The sequence below is a fragment of the Grampus griseus genome, assembly GCF_964374135.1.
Source record: "Grampus griseus genome assembly, chromosome: 6".
NCBI classification, from domain to species: Eukaryota; Metazoa; Chordata; class Mammalia; order Artiodactyla; family Delphinidae; genus Grampus; species Grampus griseus.
Window position 1 is genome coordinate 586,472 of NC_139000.1, and position 16,076 is coordinate 602,547.

General features: G+C 65.3%; 3 protein-coding genes across 4 annotated transcripts; 1 reads left to right on the plus strand and 2 right to left on the minus strand.

Annotated features, from left to right (window-relative positions):
• Positions 1–4: 4 nt before the first annotated feature.
• CIMIP2A (ciliary microtubule inner protein 2A) lies at positions 5–3,502 on the plus strand (the record flags this gene model as incomplete). Of its 2 annotated transcripts, none has more annotated exons than XM_082656626.1 (7): positions 5–60; positions 1,456–1,670; positions 1,756–2,018; positions 2,115–2,241; positions 2,494–2,588; positions 2,875–2,992; positions 3,414–3,502. In XM_082656626.1, 7 exons carry the CDS (start codon positions 5–7, stop codon positions 3,500–3,502), a joined length of 963 nt encoding a protein of 320 aa, XP_082512752.1. The 2 variants fall into 2 exon arrangements, with proteins under 2 accessions (XP_082512752.1, XP_082512753.1); XM_082656627.1 differs by having other exon boundaries at positions 2,160–2,241.
• Positions 3,495–5,942, minus strand: TUBB4B (tubulin beta 4B class IVb). Its single transcript, XM_082656625.1, has 4 exons — positions 5,825–5,942; positions 5,426–5,534; positions 5,238–5,348; positions 3,495–4,708 (listed from the first exon to the last, which is right to left on the minus strand). Exons 1-4 carry the CDS (start codon positions 5,879–5,881, stop codon positions 3,648–3,650), a joined length of 1,338 nt encoding a protein of 445 aa, XP_082512751.1. The 5' UTR covers positions 5,882–5,942; the 3' UTR covers positions 3,495–3,647.
• A 4,173-nt stretch (positions 5,943–10,115) lies between these two features.
• On the minus strand, positions 10,116–14,783 carry SLC34A3 (solute carrier family 34 member 3). The gene is made up of 11 exons (XM_082657575.1): positions 14,667–14,783; positions 14,301–14,390; positions 13,784–13,912; positions 13,560–13,703; positions 13,372–13,483; positions 13,105–13,300; positions 12,814–12,903; positions 12,630–12,717; positions 12,154–12,510; positions 11,956–12,080; positions 10,116–10,678 (listed from the first exon to the last, which is right to left on the minus strand). Exons 1-11 carry the CDS (start codon positions 14,749–14,751, stop codon positions 10,214–10,216), a joined length of 1,881 nt encoding a protein of 626 aa, XP_082513701.1. The 5' UTR covers positions 14,752–14,783; the 3' UTR covers positions 10,116–10,213.
• Between the last annotated feature and the right edge of the window lie 1,293 nt (positions 14,784–16,076).

Below are 16,076 nucleotides of genomic sequence, written 5' to 3' on the forward strand. Positions count from 1 at the left end.
CGCGATGACAGCTACTCAGAAGCACAACCTCTTCCCGCCAGAACCTCACTACATCCCTGGGTAAGCGCCGGAGCCCTGCAGGGAGGCTGGGGTCCCCGAGGATGGGGGAGCAAGGCCGGGGCCTAAGGGCTGAAGGTTGCTCAGCTGTGAGGGGGGCCCCAGAGCTGGGTCTCCAGGAAGCTGAGGCCAGAGGGTGAGGCCCTTGAGCAGGAACCTGGGGACCCGGAAGGCCAGGGAAATGGGGGTGAGGCCGAGGGCTGGAGGGGCCAGGAGGGAGGGCTGGGGTGGGCTCGAGAGGGCCCGGCCGACCTGCCCTGCTGGAGCAGCCGTCTCAGGTGGCCAGCACGTCTGTCGAGAGCAGAAACTGGGGACAGCGCGACAGCTGGGGAGGCTGGCTTCTCCTTCCATAGAGCACTCTGCGCTTTAAAGAGGAGATGAACTGGGGATTCCCTGGCGGTCCAGTGGTTAGGACTCTGCACTTCCACCGCAGGGGGCACGGGTTCGATTCCTGGTTGGGGAACTAAGTTCCTGCATGCCGCGCGGCCAAAAAAAATAAATAAAAACATAAAGAGAAGAGGAGCATGTGGAGTAAAGTGATGGACACCGATGCCAGGCCACCTTGCTAGGTGTCCCGCATGCCAACAACAGAAACGAGGGACTTCCCTGGCCGTCCAGCGTTTAAGACTCTGAGCTTCCACTGCAAGGGCCACGGGTGGGATCCTGGTCAGGGAACTAAGATCCAGCGTGCTGTGCGGCACAACCTAATAAATAAGAATAGAAACAGGCCTCCAGAGTGTGTGTGCACACCAACACACACTCAGACCACATACAAGGAAAAGGCTGGGAAGAACCCGACCCAACTCTGGTGACACTGCAGAGGCTCTCACCTTCAGCCCCAGCCGCGCGCAGCTGACTGACAAACTTGCATTCTCTTGAGCAGATCTTAAGAGGAAAGCAACGCACCCCCCTTGGACGTTACACAGGCCCCGGGCAGCAGTGGACGCCCTCAGGGCTTAGCCATGGCGCCCACACCACTTCCCCACGGGCCTCAATGACGCTCAGCTCAAGTGCCACCTCCCGCCAGCCTCCCGGGTGGCCGCCATCTGGGCCCAATGCCCACCATACCTTCCTGGCGGGACCGACTCGTGTACAATGGGCTGCCCTGTGTCTCAGACCACCCCTGCAATGCTTTCGGGGGGGCAGAGCTCCCCGTTGCCTCATCTTTAAGACCCTTGTTGTTGGAAGATGGCTGGGTGGATGGGACCCTGATGGTGGTGATGACAGAACTCCCCTCCCGTGGGCCAGCCCTGTTCTCAGTGCTTGGCCTGTGCTGCCCATTCAAGCCCCAAGAGCCCCGGACAGCAGGTGCTGCCGTGACCCCATTCTGTAGGCGGGTCGCGGATCTTGCCTGTGGCCAGTAGGCTGGGTCCACACCGGCTCCTCTCTCCTCCACAGCTATGCCGGCTTCTACCCGCAGCTGCGCTACCAGGTGGGGAACACCTATGGGCGCACCACGGCGCAGCTGCTCGCGGACGCCAGCGTGCCGAAGAGCCCGTGCTCCGTGCTGTCCCCCATAGCCAAGCCCAAGTCCATCGAGGACTTCAGCAAGTCCCAGCCACCTTTTACGCCCTGCCGTGAACTGACAGAGCCCTACGTCTGCCAGTACACCAGTTAAGCCGCTGCCCGCCCACCGGCCCTGCAGCCCCGGGGACGCCCCCATGCCCGCTGTGGCTCAAGGCTGCCCTGTCCATACAGGTCTGAAGCCCTACAAGAACTGTGAGATCCTGGGCCGGTTCCCACCCCAGGAGGTGGATGCCCAGGGGCCGCCGGGAGGAGAGAATGTATCCAGGCAAGTCCCACTGCCTGCAGGCTTCGTGCCCTACCCCCTCTACCCTCCCTGCCCACCGGGCAGGAAGGGGGACTCCAGGGACCTTGGACACCCGGGCCTGCGGTTGGCATTAGGGGAAGAGGCCTGGATGAGCGCCACCTCTGCCCGTGAGGCCCCCACGCAGTACCAGGTAACTGAGAGACACAGTGGGAGCACTGGGATCAAGCCTCGCCACAGCCAGAGCCCGGTGGGGGCTGGGGCGCTGACTTGCCCCTCCCCATTCCAGCTGTGCCCCTGCATGAGGGAAGACTGCCTGGCCCCAGCCCACCAGCGGGAGACACTACGTGTGGGCTGCTTCCACAGGCCGCCCCAGATGGACCACCCCGACCTGATCCAGCGCAAGGCCATCTCAGGTGGGTGCCTGGGGCCTGGGCACGACACGCACCCGCAAGGCTCCAAGGGCCCAGGCAGGACCTGGGGAGAGCAAGTGAGGCTGCCCAAGGGCCCTCCCGGAGACTGGGAGCTCCTGCTGACCCATTCCTGTCTCTTTAGGGGGAGAGAGGAGCCCAGACAGACTTTCCTAACCCCCCGGGAGCAGGTGCGAATGCCCGGGTGGGGGAAGATGGGCATGATTGGGAACGGGGCCCTGGCTCCTCCTTCCCCAGGTTATGCTGGCTTTGTCCCTCGCTTTGCCTGGGTGATAGGGATGAATTTTCGCGATGGGGTCGCACAGGCCACAGATGAGTTTGACAAGAGCCAGGTATGTGGACACCATCCCTGGGCGAGCAGAGGTCTCCACGCTCTGGCTTCCCTGGAGGGAGGGGGCTCTGCCTGGCCCAAAGAGGCTGCTCCCCTCCGCCCGCCCCTGCCCCCCAAACGTCTTTCTGACTAGGTCTTGGCTCTCTGCCTCGGAGTGTTGCAGATGGGAAAAGACCCTGAGCCACTCATTCCCAGGAGAATGTCAGCCTTGCACCCACCGGGACATTCTGCTCACCGGTTACCAGTTGGGGGCGGCAGCACATGCCAACGCCTGCCTGTTTCCGCAGTTCCTGCTCAGAAATCCCTTCCGTGCCCCGGGCGAGAGGCTGCCCAGAACGCAGTGGCCTAACACCACCATCTACAGAAGCCAAGGTCTGATACCTTTCTACATGGGGTTCATACCAGGTGAGTGCAGTAGGCTCCCCGCCCCCATCCCAGACAAGGTCACGGTGACAGGTCACTGTGGGGAGGCGTCCGGGGCTGGGCTCCCTTACCCGTGCTGAACCTCAGGCAGAAAGCCAGCTGTGTGACCACACGATTCCCTTGGGGCAGGACTACCCAACGTCCCCTCTTCCCCAGTGTAGAAGGGTTTCACAGCCCTGACACTAAAAGTCAGACAGAGGCCAGCTGCCTGCAGACCATGCTGGCCTTCTAGAGGTTTCCTGTGCACAGGCCAGACCTGCCTTCAGGGGGCAGGGGCCCAGGGCAGCCCCAAGCTCCCAGGAGTCGGCGTGTTCGCAGGCCGAGCCGACCCCTCCAGCAGCCACTCGCGTGCTCACCCTGCGCACGTGGCGAGCCCGCTCAGCTGCAGTGGTGCCCCTCGCAGCCATGCAGGACAACTACGCACTGACGTTTGGCAACAGCACCCGCAAGGCCTGTCAGAAGGAACTGGAGAGGCGCAGCCAGACACTATGAAAACGCTTTAATGGCGGTACCTGTACAGCATGTGATGTCGAGACAAGAAGAACAAATACACACACAGAAAGACAGGGCTATCAGAGAACAGGCTGAGTGAATAAAGAGTTCCCACGGCTCCCATGCCTCACCCGGTACCGCAGCCCTAGGCCACCTCCTCCTCGGCCTCCTCCTCAAACTCCCCCTCCTCCTCGGCCGTGGCGTCCTGGTACTGCTGGTACTCGGACACCAGGTCGTTCATGTTGCTCTCGGCCTCGGTGAACTCCATCTCGTCCATGCCCTCGCCCGTGTACCAGTGCAGGAAGGCCTTGCGGCGGAACATGGCCGTGAACTGCTCTGAGATGCGCTTGAACAGCTCCTGGATGGCTGTGCTGTTGCCGATGAAGGTGGCTGACATTTTCAGCCCGCGGGGCGGGATGTCACAAACAGCTGTTTTCACGTTGTTGGGGATCCACTCGACGAAGTAGCTGCTGTTCTTGTTTTGGACGTTAAGCATCTGCTCGTCCACCTCCTTCATGGACATGCGGCCCCGGAACACGGCGGCCACGGTCAGGTAGCGGCCATGGCGGGGGTCACAGGCCGCCATCATGTTCTTGGCATCAAACATCTGCTGGGTGAGCTCGGGCACCGTCAGCGCGCGGTACTGCTGGCTGCCCCGGCTGGTCAGTGGGGCGAAGCCGGGCATGAAGAAGTGCAGACGGGGGAAGGGGACCATATTGACAGCCAGCTTTCGCAGGTCAGCATTGAGCTGGCCCGGGAAGCGCAGGCAGGTGGTGACCCCACTCATGGTGGCCGACACCAGGTGGTTGAGGTCACCGTAGGTGGGCGTGGTCAGCTTCAGGGTGCGGAAGCAGATGTCGTACAGTGCCTCGTTGTCGATGCAGTAGGTCTCATCCGTGTTCTCCACCAGCTGGTGCACGGACAGCGTGGCGTTGTAGGGCTCCACCACCGTGTCCGACACCTTGGGCGAGGGCACCACGCTGAAGGTGTTCATGATGCGGTCGGGGTACTCCTCGCGGATCTTGCTGATGAGGAGGGTGCCCATCCCGGACCCGGTGCCGCCCCCCAGCGAGTGGGTCAGCTGGAAGCCCTGCAGGCAGTCGCAGCTCTCCGCCTCCTTCCTCACAACATCCAACACCGAGTCCACCAGCTCCGCACCTTCTGTGTAGTGCCCCTTGGCCCAGTTGTTCCCAGCACCACTCTGACCTGCAAAGGAGAGCAGCCAGTCGCTCTTCGGCCAGGCACGTGGTCACCACTGGTCACCCGTGCCAAAAGGCCAGATGACACGGCGTGAGGCCACACACAACCCCCCCACCGCAGGTACAGCAGATGGACCCCCACACGGATAACGTAACGACGTACCCGATTAGAAATAAAGAGTTCAAGCTAAAGTAGTTGAACGACAAGCCAACTGCTCTCACGGGCAGCCTCCGCCAATTCCCAAGGGCAGAGGAACCGCCACCGCCTCTGACTCAGCCTGCACGGCTGGCAGATTACATCTGCCTGCTCCTTCCGTGCGTGCGGACAGCTGGGCCTTCCCCCCAAAGCCGCTTTAGGAGCGGGGATTGAGTGACTCGAGAAGGAAGGAGAGTGTCCTTGAACCCCGCTTCTACGGGGAGTGCAAAGTGAATCAGGACCTCGGCTCTGCGCTCCTAAAACTGACGACCTTGGGCACCCCTTGACCTATAAGGCGCCCTGGCTATCAAGCCACCCCCCAGCCCGACCTGCAGCTCACCGAAGACGAAGTTGTCCGGCCTGAATATCTGCCCGAAGGGCCCCGAGCGCACGGAGTCCATGGTGCCCGGCTCCAGATCCACGAGCACGGCGCGGGGCACGTACTTGCCACCTGGGGGGCGGGAGGGCGTCAGCGACGGGAGGGCCGCGGGGCGGCAGGGGGGTGGGGAAAGGGCGCGGGGGTCTCACCCGTGGCCTCGTTGTAGTACACGTTGATCCGCTCCAGCTGCAGGTCGCTGTCCCCGTGGTAGGTGCCGGTAGGGTCGATGCCATGCTCATCGCTGATCACCTCCCAAAACTGCGGGAGACGCGAGCGGGCCGGGCTGGGGCTGAGTCACGCCTGAGGTGCCCGGAGCCGGCCCCGCCCCGGACGGCGCGGCCCGGCCCTCCCCTCCCCCGCCGCCGCCGCCGCCGCCGCCGCCGGGCCGTCCCCAAGGGCCCTCGCTGCCGCCCCCGCCCCGACTCCGGTTCGGGCGCCGCGCGGGGCCGCAATGCGGGGCCGCCGCCGCCCGCCCGCTGCCGCCATTTTTCCCGCCGCCCGCTCGCCCCGCCCGGAAGACCTGCGCCGGCCCCGACGCCCCCGCTCACCTTTGCGCCGATTTGGTTGCCGCACTGGCCGGCCTGCAGGTGCACTATCTCCCTCATGGCGGCGGCGGCGGCGGCGGCGGCGGCGGCAGTGGTAAATAAGGAGCGAGAGCCGAAGAGCTGGCGCGCAGAGTGCTACAACTGACTCGCCGCCGGTGCTTATATAGCCGCCGCGCCCGCCCCCGCCAGCCTCGTATTGAGTTTCCAGAGCGAGGCTAGCAAGCGTCCTCATTTGATTGGCTGCAGCTCCGTCAATCTTTCCGCCTAACGCCCGCCTTCCCAACGCCTTTGGCCCTTTATTGGTCCGCCGCGGCCTCTGCTCTCCCTATCAAAATACCCCCCTTCGCTCTGCGGTGCTCTGTCCATTGGGTGTTTCAAATGATTGATTTGTTCTTTCATTGGTTGGCTACGGAGAGCACGCCGACAGGCCGGCGCTATTGGCTACGCTGGGCCAGCGTCCTGGTAACCGCCGCAGTGCCGCGGGGACCCACGCGGGCGGGGGCGCGGGCTCGGGAGGGGCCAAGCGGGGAGGGCGGGGGAGGGCCGGCCCGAGGCCCGGGGAAGGTAGGCGGGGCGCGCCCCGTGGGCGAGCGCTTAAGCCCGGGCCCGCCTTGCGCCCTGTGGAGGGCGGCCGAGCGCGGGTTGCTGGGTCTCCGAGCCGACGAGGGGCGCGGAGCCGTTCATAGCAGAGACATACGGGGCTCAGGAGCCAAGGGGCGGCGGGGCGGGTGTGTCGGTGGAGTCGGGCCCTCCCCCCAGAGCGGCGGAGACCTTGTGGCTCCCTGCTCCCCTCCTTGGTCCGCACCCGTCGCGGGCAGGTGGGGGAGCACGTGGGCCCGCTGCGCCGGGCCCGTGGAGAGGGGGCAGAGGAGGGGAGAAGTGGGCCCGGTGGGACGGGGAGGGGAGAGGAGGGCAGGGCAGGGCGGGAAGGGGCCCTGCCTAGCAGCGGCTTGTTGTGGAGACCGCGCTGGCCCTGCGCCCGTTGCCTTGAGACTTTGGCCCCAGGAGAGAACAGAACTGCGTGGAGGCGAGGGCAGCGCCCAGGCCTCTGGGCAACCACGGACCAGTACACCTGGGTGGACAAATGTTTTTACTCGTCCTTGATTTTTGTTTGGGGGGAAAAAAATTTATGAAGGAAAAACAGTTAAATTACACGTGGTCACACCTTTAATCACTCCTTTTACAAACAGTACACTTGCAGTATATTTGCATAACATTTAAGAAACCAGGAATTACGACCTTGGGTCTGCCCTGGACAGCCTCCATTGCCGTGGCCACTGGGTCCTCTGTAGATTCTGGTTTTCTCAGTGCGGTTCTTACCCTCCTTTGCTCACCAACCCAAGGGTGTTGGGGGCAATACCTGTTTATTTCTACCTAAAGAGAATGCGCTTTTCTCTTCACCGTGTAATACATGACACTACGGTATCATGGTATACCGCAGCGTTAGGACGTGTTATTCTATACTTAATCTGTGGATGGAATTGTTGGGGCAAGCAGCATGCCGGCATAGAGATTAGCCTTTGCATCCCCTGAGAGTGGTCTGCAGCTGCAGTCCTGACCTGGAGGGTGAGTCAGCATGTCAAAGTGCTGGTCAGTCCCCCCTCCATGCCAGTCCAGGAAGGTGGGCCCGGCTTCTGCTGGCCACAGGCAGTGGCATGTGGGGTGTGCAGGGTCACTGCCTGGCATCCGGGGTTCTCACGGTGCCCTGCAAAGTGGTTTAGCTGCCCAAGCAGCAGTCTGCACGGCCCTGGCCCTGCAGCAGGGAGGCCCTGGGGCCTGGTAGCATTGAGTTGTCCCAAACCCACAAACTGGTGAGCAAGGGAGCAGCTCAGATTTTCCTCCAAGCGAGCCAGTGAGCAGTGCTCTTTGAGATGTTTGTCAAAGCCTTCTCTCCTTGCCCCCCACACTTGCCTGAGATCCCCACTGGCAAAGGTCCCTGTTTCCTGTGACCAGTGCACACAGGGCTGGGAGTTCGGCATGGCCCCCCTACTTTACAGGTAACAAAATAGAGGTTGTGTCTCCCACCCAGGTGTGAGCCCCAGAGCCCCCCGTGGCACCAGGTTGTCCACCTTGCCCTCCCAAAGTGAACACTGGGAACAAGACAGCAGGAAGCTCCCCGTGTCCCTCGGCCAAGGACCACAGTTGCCACTGCTGCCCAGGGCTGGCGGGGGTAAGCCCTGCAGGTCCCCACCCTTAGCCAAGGGTGTTCCTGCTGCAGGGTGGAGAGGTTGGGCTGGGGGGCCGGTCTGGGCCCAGTGCGGCTCTGTGGCCCAGCGGGACGCAGGGCAGAGTGGGCAGGGGCTGTGGGAGTGCTAGGCGCCTGGCCCTCCTGCCCCAGCCTGCAGCTGTCGGAGGCATCCACAACGACGGCTCTGTTTACCGGTGGCCATGGTCCCAGCGGGAGGGTGCGTTACCGCCAGGCAGGAGCAGCAGGCAGACAGTCGTTCACGGCCTCAAAGGACCCAGCAGTCAGCCTTTGTGGGCGGCCTCACCCGCCCCCGGAAGAAGAGGTGCATGGGGTACTTTCTTCCCCTCTCACTGCCTTCCCACCATGGGGAGGGGGACCTGCCCCCTCCATGTCCCCAGGGAAGCAGCCAGGCCCAGTCCCTCCTCAGGGGACTTCCATGGGAGTGAGGTTGATGTCAGAACCACAAGTGTGTCCTGAGGTTACAAAAGTGGGGGGAAGCCAAAAGGGGGTAATGAGCCTGCCCCAGGGGTCTTGTTCCCATGAGGCCCCTGTGGCTCTCAGAACGTGTGACTAGCTCCTTCCGAGGCCAGGGTGAGCCCCAGGCTCAGGAGACCCAGGAGCGTGTTGGGGGGGACAGGAGACCTGGAGGGGCTGAGAGGGACTAGGGGACACGGAGTGGGGCGGAGAGACCTGAGAAGTGAAAGGACATGATCCTGGACAATAATTTGTTCTGGGGTCCCCTGGTCTCATCTTCCTGACGATTCACACCTGTCCCCCCGGGTCTGGTTAGGCAAACGTGGGGGCCAGGGAAGGAAGGTGCTCCCATCAGGGTAGCATCCACGGACCGGGAGGCGGTGACTGGCCGCAGCAGCTAACGGGGCAAACCAGACCCCGAGCGGCCCGCAGGTCTGCGCGTGCGCGCCCCTCTCCGTGCGCGACTTGTGCCGGGACACGTGATCCGCCAATGCCCTCCTCTCAGGGCGGAGGCGTGAGGTCGGGCTGGGGTTGTGGGCAGCCCCGGGCTGAAGGGGTGTCCGGTTACCGCCCGGCCGCCAGACAAAAGCTGTCCTGTGTGGAAACCCGCTGCGCTGCGGGGAGGAGCAGGGGGCGGGCGGGGGCGGGCGGGCGGGCGGGGGCGGCCCCCTCCCGCACGCTCCACCCCCAGGTGGGCACCTGGCCCGGAGGCCTTCGACCGCCTCGCGGCCGAGGTGTTTCGCGTAGGTGGGGGCCTCCAGATGCGAGCGGCGCCGGGCGTCGCGGGCAGGACCCACTTCCTGGGGTGGGGGGCACTGAGCACCCCCTTTGCCCAGGCCGGCAGGGTGGCGCCCCTGGCGGCCGGCCAACTGTAGGCTGGCGGACCCGGGAAACCGCGCACTGGCTCGCCTCCCCCGCGCTCCGCCCCCCTCCCAGCCGCAGCCCGCAGCCCCGCGCCCGCCCACTCCCCTCCCCGCAGGGCCTCCCCCCCGCCCCTCCCCGCTCCGGCCACGCGCCACCCCGCAGCGCCGTGCTCTGCAGCGCCTGCGCCACGCTCTGCGGAAAAAGAGATAGAGGCAGAACGGGGACGGAGAGGAGCAGGGCGCCTTGGGGCCACCCGGTTCTGCTTGTCCCCGCCCCACTCCCCGACGCACCTGCGGAACTCGGGGCCCTGCCGCGGCCACGTGACGTCCTCCAGCCCGACCGCCGACAGGGGGCTGGATGGCGCAGGAGCTGCCCGCGCGCGTCCTCCGCGGCGGCGGTGCGTGGGAGCCGGTCGCCCTTTCCCTCCTGTACCCACAGGGAAGGCCCCGGCCGCTTCCAGCCTCCCTGGACCCTGAGCTTCTTGCTGCGGGAAGTCTCTACGCTCTGGATTGGCCACTACTTAGGGCCTTCTGTCCCCAGTGGCCGCGGAGAGAAACAGAGTCACAGCTTGGGCCTCGGGGATCAGCTGTGTAGCCGCACCTCCGGGGAAGGCCAGCTCCCACGAGGGCTCAGTGCGGGCCCCGGGTGTCCGCTGGGGGCAGCAACGGCGCTGCCCCACTCCCAGCTCCCTATGGAGGCAGGTGGGGCCCTGACCACGCAGCCTGGGGTTGGGGAGAGAAGACCACCCACACCTGGGTACAGGCTTGTTTATTTGCAAAGAAGGTGATGCAGGTGATGCAGATGTCCGCAGCCACTAGGATCCCTCAGGGCACCCAGAGGTCAACGGGGGTGGGGGCGCCCGCTCTTCACAACTGCTGGGAGGCCAGGACCTCGGGGTTCTCATAGCAGTGGGCCTCCTTGGCCGCAGCCTGAGGGGGGCTGCAGGCCTTGCAGGGGCAGCAGCGGCTCACCAGGCGGTCCCAGGGCTCCAGAGAACGGAGCCACAGGGGCAGCCAGGCCCAGGAGCGCAGGCGGCGGGGCAGCCAGGCTGGCCGGTGCCGCTGCAGGATGGCGACCAGGATGATGAGGAGTACCAGCACAAGCAGGGGCCCCCCAACTGCAGCCAGCACTGTACTCCCCGCCAGGGAGAGCCCGCAGGCGGCCAGCGGCAGCAGCAAGAAGCTGAGCAGCAGGTAGGCGACGGCCACCCAGCGGTAGCGGGCAGTCAGGTCCCCAAAGCGCTTGGCCAGTGGGATGGGCAGCCGGAGGACGGGCACCACGTACCACAACAGGATGCCAGCCAGGTTGAAGAAGAAGTGGATGAGGGCGACCTGGAGGGAGGGAGGGCAGGCAGGGTTCAGGAGCCTGGGCTCTGTGGTACGGGGTCCCCTGGGCTCCCCGGGACGCCTGCCCTTCCCTTTCTTGGCAGAAAGGGCACTAAGCCCAAAGGCAGTTTGCGGTCCCGCTCGTTAGCCGAGATGGCAGCCTGGGAGGGCAAATTCTGGCCAGCTGTGTTGGGCCCGCTCTTCCTGCACCCCCCAACACTTTGAGGGTCGGGGCCCTAGTACGGCATCCCCGTGTGGTAACTGCATCTGTGATGACCCCGTGGATTCGACCTTCCCCTGAGCTGGCTTAGCTTGCCAACGCGTCGTTCATGGTGACCCCGCTCATGCCATCCCTGAGCGGGTTTGGCCACCCAGCCCTGGGCTCTGGCCTGGCTCCTGTGAGGAGGAGTTGCAGGGCCACACGTGGAGAGAACACAACTCCCTCCAGGGGTTGCTGAAGAAGTCGAGGAGTCGGTGTGGTGGGTGCAGTCCGGAGGGCTTCCTGGAGGGGGTGGATCAGGGCCCTGCACTGGGAGGTTCCAAATGGACAAAGAGCCAAGGCAAGAGAGCAGGTGGGAGTCGGGGAGGGCTGGGGTTCATCTCTTCTTGTGGGCAGCAGCCCAGCAAGATCCAGGCTTTCAGGAGCTGCACCTGTTAGGGTGCTGGGACAGAAGCAGTGGAGCACGGGATGATCTGGAGAGAATCTGCAGGATTGAGTGGGACTGGGCGTGGGGTGCGCAGCTGGGGGAGGCATCCCGGAGGCAGAATTGTGACCGGCCAAGGGTGCACGGAGGAGGACGGTGAGTCGTCCACGTAGGGGCCTGTGGGGTTTAGGTGCCTGGGGGTGGGGGACATCCTAGAGGTGTTGGCATAGAGGGGCTTGAGGCCCCCGAGGGCCGGGAGGCCTCAAAGGGACACAGCCAGCAGTATGCAGTGGTCCCTCAGGAGAGGTTGGGGGGAGCTGCCAGCTGGAAAGGAGGAGAAGGCACCCTGGGACTACAGGATCCTAGAAATGATAAGGTTGCAGGGGAAGAGAAGAAGGCCTGGGACCCTGAGAAATGCCCACAGGGCCCCTGGGGTCCCGGAAGATGAGGAGGCTGCAGGTTTGAGCAGGCAGCCAGAGGTGGGGCCCAGGAGAGCTCGAGCCTGAGGCCCCAGGGCAGGCCTGCCGCCTCCAGCCCAGAGGGCTGGACAGGAGGGGGCTGAGCCTGAGCGCAAGCCCCAGGCCTGTGTTGGGAGTGGGAGGGGCTTGGGGGCAGGGGAGGGGTGCGGGAGGGTGGTACCTGGACGGCGCTGATCAGCATATCCGAAGGGCTGGCCAGGGCAGCCAGCAGGGCCGTGGTGGTGGTGCCGATGTTGGAGCCCAGGAAGAGGGGGTACGCCCGCTCCAGGCTGATCACCCGGACCCCTGGGGGAGCCAGGGGTCATCACGGGCCCCTCACGCCCTGCCCCCTCGGTCAGGTGCCACCTGTTGTGCTCACCCATGAGCGGCACGACGGCTGCAGTGAAGACGCTGCTGCTCTGGAGCGCGAAGGTCAGGCCGGCCCCCACGAGGATGGCCAGATAGCCGCTGAGCCAGCCGAATGGGGAGGGGAAGTCTGCGGAGGGGGAGCCGGTCACCCGCAGTCGGGCCTCCTCGCCGCCACCCTCACCGCCTCCCCAAGGCCCACCAGCGTTGACGACGGTGCTCACGGCCTGGCCCACGCGGCCCCGCAGAGTGGAGCTGAGCAGCTTGACGATGAGGGCGAGGCAGGCACAGAGCACGAGCAGGGAGGCAGCCAGCAGGATGAAGCCCACGGCCAGGTCCGCGAGCGCTGTGCCCTCGAACAGGTGGCGGCCTGGTGGCGGGGCAGAGGTGGGTGAGCTGCGGCCAGCGCGCGGGGTGGGCGGGGCTGGGGCGGGTGAGCTGCGGCCAGCGCGCGGGGTGGGCGGGGCTGGGGCGGGCGCCGGGCCTCACAGGGAAGCTGCTCCTCGGCGGCAGAGCTGTTCCTCGCAGGGCAGGGGCCCCCAGTGGCCGCCGCACAGGTGCTGCTGTTCCCTGCAGTCTGGGGAGGCAAGGCGGGTTGGGCTCAGGACAGGCTCAGAGTAGCCAGCACCGGCTAATTCAGTGGGTCGGAGTTCAGGGGTCCAAGGCACCTCACCGTCTGCACCTCGGTGCCACACCATCGCTTAATGAGGCTACTGTTGGTAGCGTTGCCTGTGCCGCGGCCCGTAATGACATCAGCGTCCAGCTGGGGGACAGAGGAGTCTGGGTCTGGTGTTGGACTCCCCGGGGGCTCAGAGGACCACAGCCCGGCCCAGTGTGCTCTCTCTTCCCCAGCCGACGACGCCCTGCCCACATCTGCCTCGACTGTCTGTCGCCACCTCCCCAAGAAACCCCTCCCCGCCACGCCTGGCGTGTGGGTCCTGCCGGAAGCAGCGGCTGGCCTCACCTGCACGATGAGGCGTGTGAGCGGCCGTGTCAGCACCTTGAGGATGTCAGGCGCGCGCCCCCCGGGCTGCAGGCTGGCAGCGCCCAGGGCCAGTGCGCTGAGCCTCTCCAGGGGGGCCGCAGCGCTCTCTAGCGGCAGCAGGGTCAGCGCCGTGAGCCAGTTGAAGACGCCGTGCACGGCTGAGCCGCCAAAGGCCCTGAGGCCACACGGAGTTGGGTGGTCGGAAGCCCCAGCCGCAGCCCCTGCCCTCCCCCGCACCTCACTCACCTCCGAAACGCGTCCCGGTCCCCCGACTGTGCCATCGAGACCAGGGTGCTGGTGACGGATGTACCCACGTTGACGCCCATGATGACGGGCACAGATGCCCGCACGGTCAGCACTGTAGGGGCACTGCATCAGCCTCTCGGCCCTCACCCCGCCACCACCATCCTGGGGGAGGGGAGGGGGGCACTCACGCTTGGAGGCCACCATGCTGACCACGATGGAGGAGGACGTGCTGGAACTCTGCACGAGGACCGTGCCCAGCACGCCGATGACCAGTCCAGCCACAGGGTTGGACAGCACCACGTTGTCCTTGAAGATGTCTCCAGCTACCTTGCCTACGCCCGGGAGATGGTGCCCTGAGGCTGGGGACGGTTGGCTGGCTGCCCCACCCCCAGCCACCTAGCCAGTCACTCACTGCCTAGCAGCTGGAAAGCAGAGCTGAGGATGTCCAGGGAGCAGATGAAGAGGTAGAGGCTGCCCAGGAGCCCACAGGCCTTGAGGAAGCCAGCAGCCCCCTGGAGCACCCTGCCGGCCATGCTGAGCTCTGAGGACAGAGGGCAGGGCTGTCCTCAGCCAGTCCCCACCCTGCCCCCGCCCCGGCTCCCCTTCCAGGCCCCTTCCTCTTCTCCCCCCTCCCAGCACAGGGCCAGGGTCCCTCTCCTCTGTTCCTTTGCAGAGTGGCCAAGCAGACAGCCCCTTAGGGCCTCCGGGGAGCCTCACTGCCCACAGGAGGGAGGAGGGAGGGCAGGTGGGCAGGCAGGCCATTGAGCTGAGGGACCAGGGTGCCCTGGTGGTGGTCTGCGTGGCGGGTTTCCATGGGGCCCATTGAGGCAAACCCCCTCCTTGCTCTCTCTCCCCAAGAACCCTCTCACGGTCACACCCTGGCAAGTCCGAGCCTCGTTTGTCCGGTTACCCAGCATCTCCAGACCTACCTTTCCAGGACTGGCCAGTGTCCTTTAGCTGAGGGAGGGCCCAGGGGTCCACATCCCTGTCTTCCAAGATGGGGGCAGAACCGGAGGTCCCTGCAGGGATCAGGGTCAGGTAGGGCCAGGAACCTAGCTGTTTCCTGGACACCTTTAGGTGGCGCCCAAAGGGGTTGGGGGGACTGTGGCACAGGGGCTTGGGGTGAGGGACAAGAGTGGGAAGGAGGGGGGCCCCTAACTGTTCCGGCCCCTGGGCTCTCCTGGGGACAGATGGGCTGGAGCCCCTTTCCCAGCTTCCCCAGAGCAATGGGTCAGGGGCCAGGTGGGTGGGCAGGGAGGCAGGCCGAGGCTCCGGGACCCTGGGGCTGCTGGTACCTGCATTTCCCAGCCTCTGGTCCACCAGGCCAACTGTGTCCAGAGTGGCAGGAGGGTCCTGGGCGCAGGTGAGGGAACTCGGCATGGATTTTGGGCAGGGACAGGCCCAGGCCCAAATCTAGATCTGGGGGGAAGGGCAGTTCAGACACAGCTCCTCCCCCTGCCCGCCAGGTCTTGGGGTCCCCTGGCCTGAGACCTCACCGCTGTCCTCCCTTCCCACCCGCCGTTGGCCTTGGTGACTGTCCCCTTCCTCTGTCTGCAGGGAGATGGCTATAGTGACCTCAAGTGGCTGTCAGGTGAGCCCAGTCCAGTTTGGGGGGACCGAGTTGAGGGAACCCTGGCTCCATTGCTGGTCCTGGCTGGAAGAAGGCCTGGTGGGTGGCCTAGGGTGCTGGGGTGTGGCCGGAAGTGGTCGGGAGCCGGGGACTCGGGGGCCTTTCCTATCAGGTGTCACAGAGACCACTGCAGCCGGTCGCGGCTTAGACTCTGGTATTTGGTACCAAACAGCAACATCTCCGCTTGATAAGGGCCCCACCTCCAGTGATGGGGGGCAGGACAGGGGGCTTGGTCGCCCCCACCCCACCTCAAGGCTCCCTCCTCAGCCTGCTGGGTCTGGAGCTCCCATCGAGCCGCCTACCTCAGCTCCCAGTGCCCAAGGCCCAGGAGCTGGGGAGCCTGCTGCCCCCAAGCTGCTCTCTCTCCCTCAGCTCCTAGAGAGTGGGGGGGCGCCTAAGCCCTGGAGGTCACCCAGCCCTGACCCCAGTGTCCTGGGTCCCCACCTGGTCCTAGAAGCTCCTACCTGTGTGGGTAGTGAGGGGCACCTTCGGGGAGGAGACACAGGCCAGGAGCAGCTGCAGGTCAAAGATCTGCTGGGCGCGCACATGACCTGCCGTGCGCTGAGCCCCATTAATGTTTACCCAGGAGCTGAGGCCCCTGAGGGGTACCACTGCAGCCCCGGTACCCGCCTCGTCCAGGCCCCACTGTCACTCAGGGCTGTTGCGGGGCTGGGCAGGGGGTCCTGAGTGCTGGACTTCCACGAGTGGATGACTTGGTGACACGCCAGGTGCTGCCTGCTGCCTGCCCAAGGCAGGGCAGGGTGCTGGGGCTCTGACTGGCCAGCCTGGGGACCCCTCGGGAAGCTCTACGGACCTCACTGTGGTTTTCTTGCCCAGGTCCGATAGCCAGAGGGAAGCCCTTTGCACCAGGTAGGCGGGGAGGGCAACAGCCCCTGAGGTCATCAAGTTCAGGTCTGGGCTTGGGGCAGGGCTGGGCCTGGCAGAGCTCCCTGCGGGCTCAGCCCCAGTGCTGGGCAGCAATGGTCACGGTCACGGGTGTCATGCCGTCATCTGCAAGGGGGAGGGCGGGCCAGGCCCCTCCCCCAGGCCACGTTGCTGCCCAGCCCACTGCCCA

What these genes read in the sequence shown, in the direction of transcription:
- TUBB4B (XM_082656625.1), bottom strand. Translation starts at nt 5,881, where the DNA reads ATGAGGGAGATAGTGCACCTGCAGGCCGGCCAGTGCGGCAACCAAATC. An exon ending in GCAACCAAATCGGCGCAAAG is followed by an intron (nt 5,535 to 5,824) that starts GTGAGCGGGGGC and finishes CGTCTCCCGCAG; the next exon opens with TTTTGGGAGGTGATCAGCGA. An exon ending in GCCGGACAACTTCGTCTTCG is followed by an intron (nt 4,709 to 5,237) that starts GTGAGCTGCAGG and finishes TCTCCTTTGCAG; the next exon opens with GTCAGAGTGGTGCTGGGAAC.
- SLC34A3 (XM_082657575.1), bottom strand. Translation starts at nt 14,751, where the DNA reads ATGCCGAGTTCCCTCACCTGCGCCCAGGACCCTCCTGCCACTCTGGAC. An exon ending in CACTGGCCAGTCCTGGAAAG is followed by an intron (nt 13,913 to 14,300) that starts GTAGGTCTGGAG and finishes CTCTGTCCTCAG; the next exon opens with AGCTCAGCATGGCCGGCAGG. An exon ending in AGCCGTCGTGCCGCTCATGG is followed by an intron (nt 12,081 to 12,153) that starts GTGAGCACAACA and finishes TGGCTCCCCCAG; the next exon opens with GGGTCCGGGTGATCAGCCTG.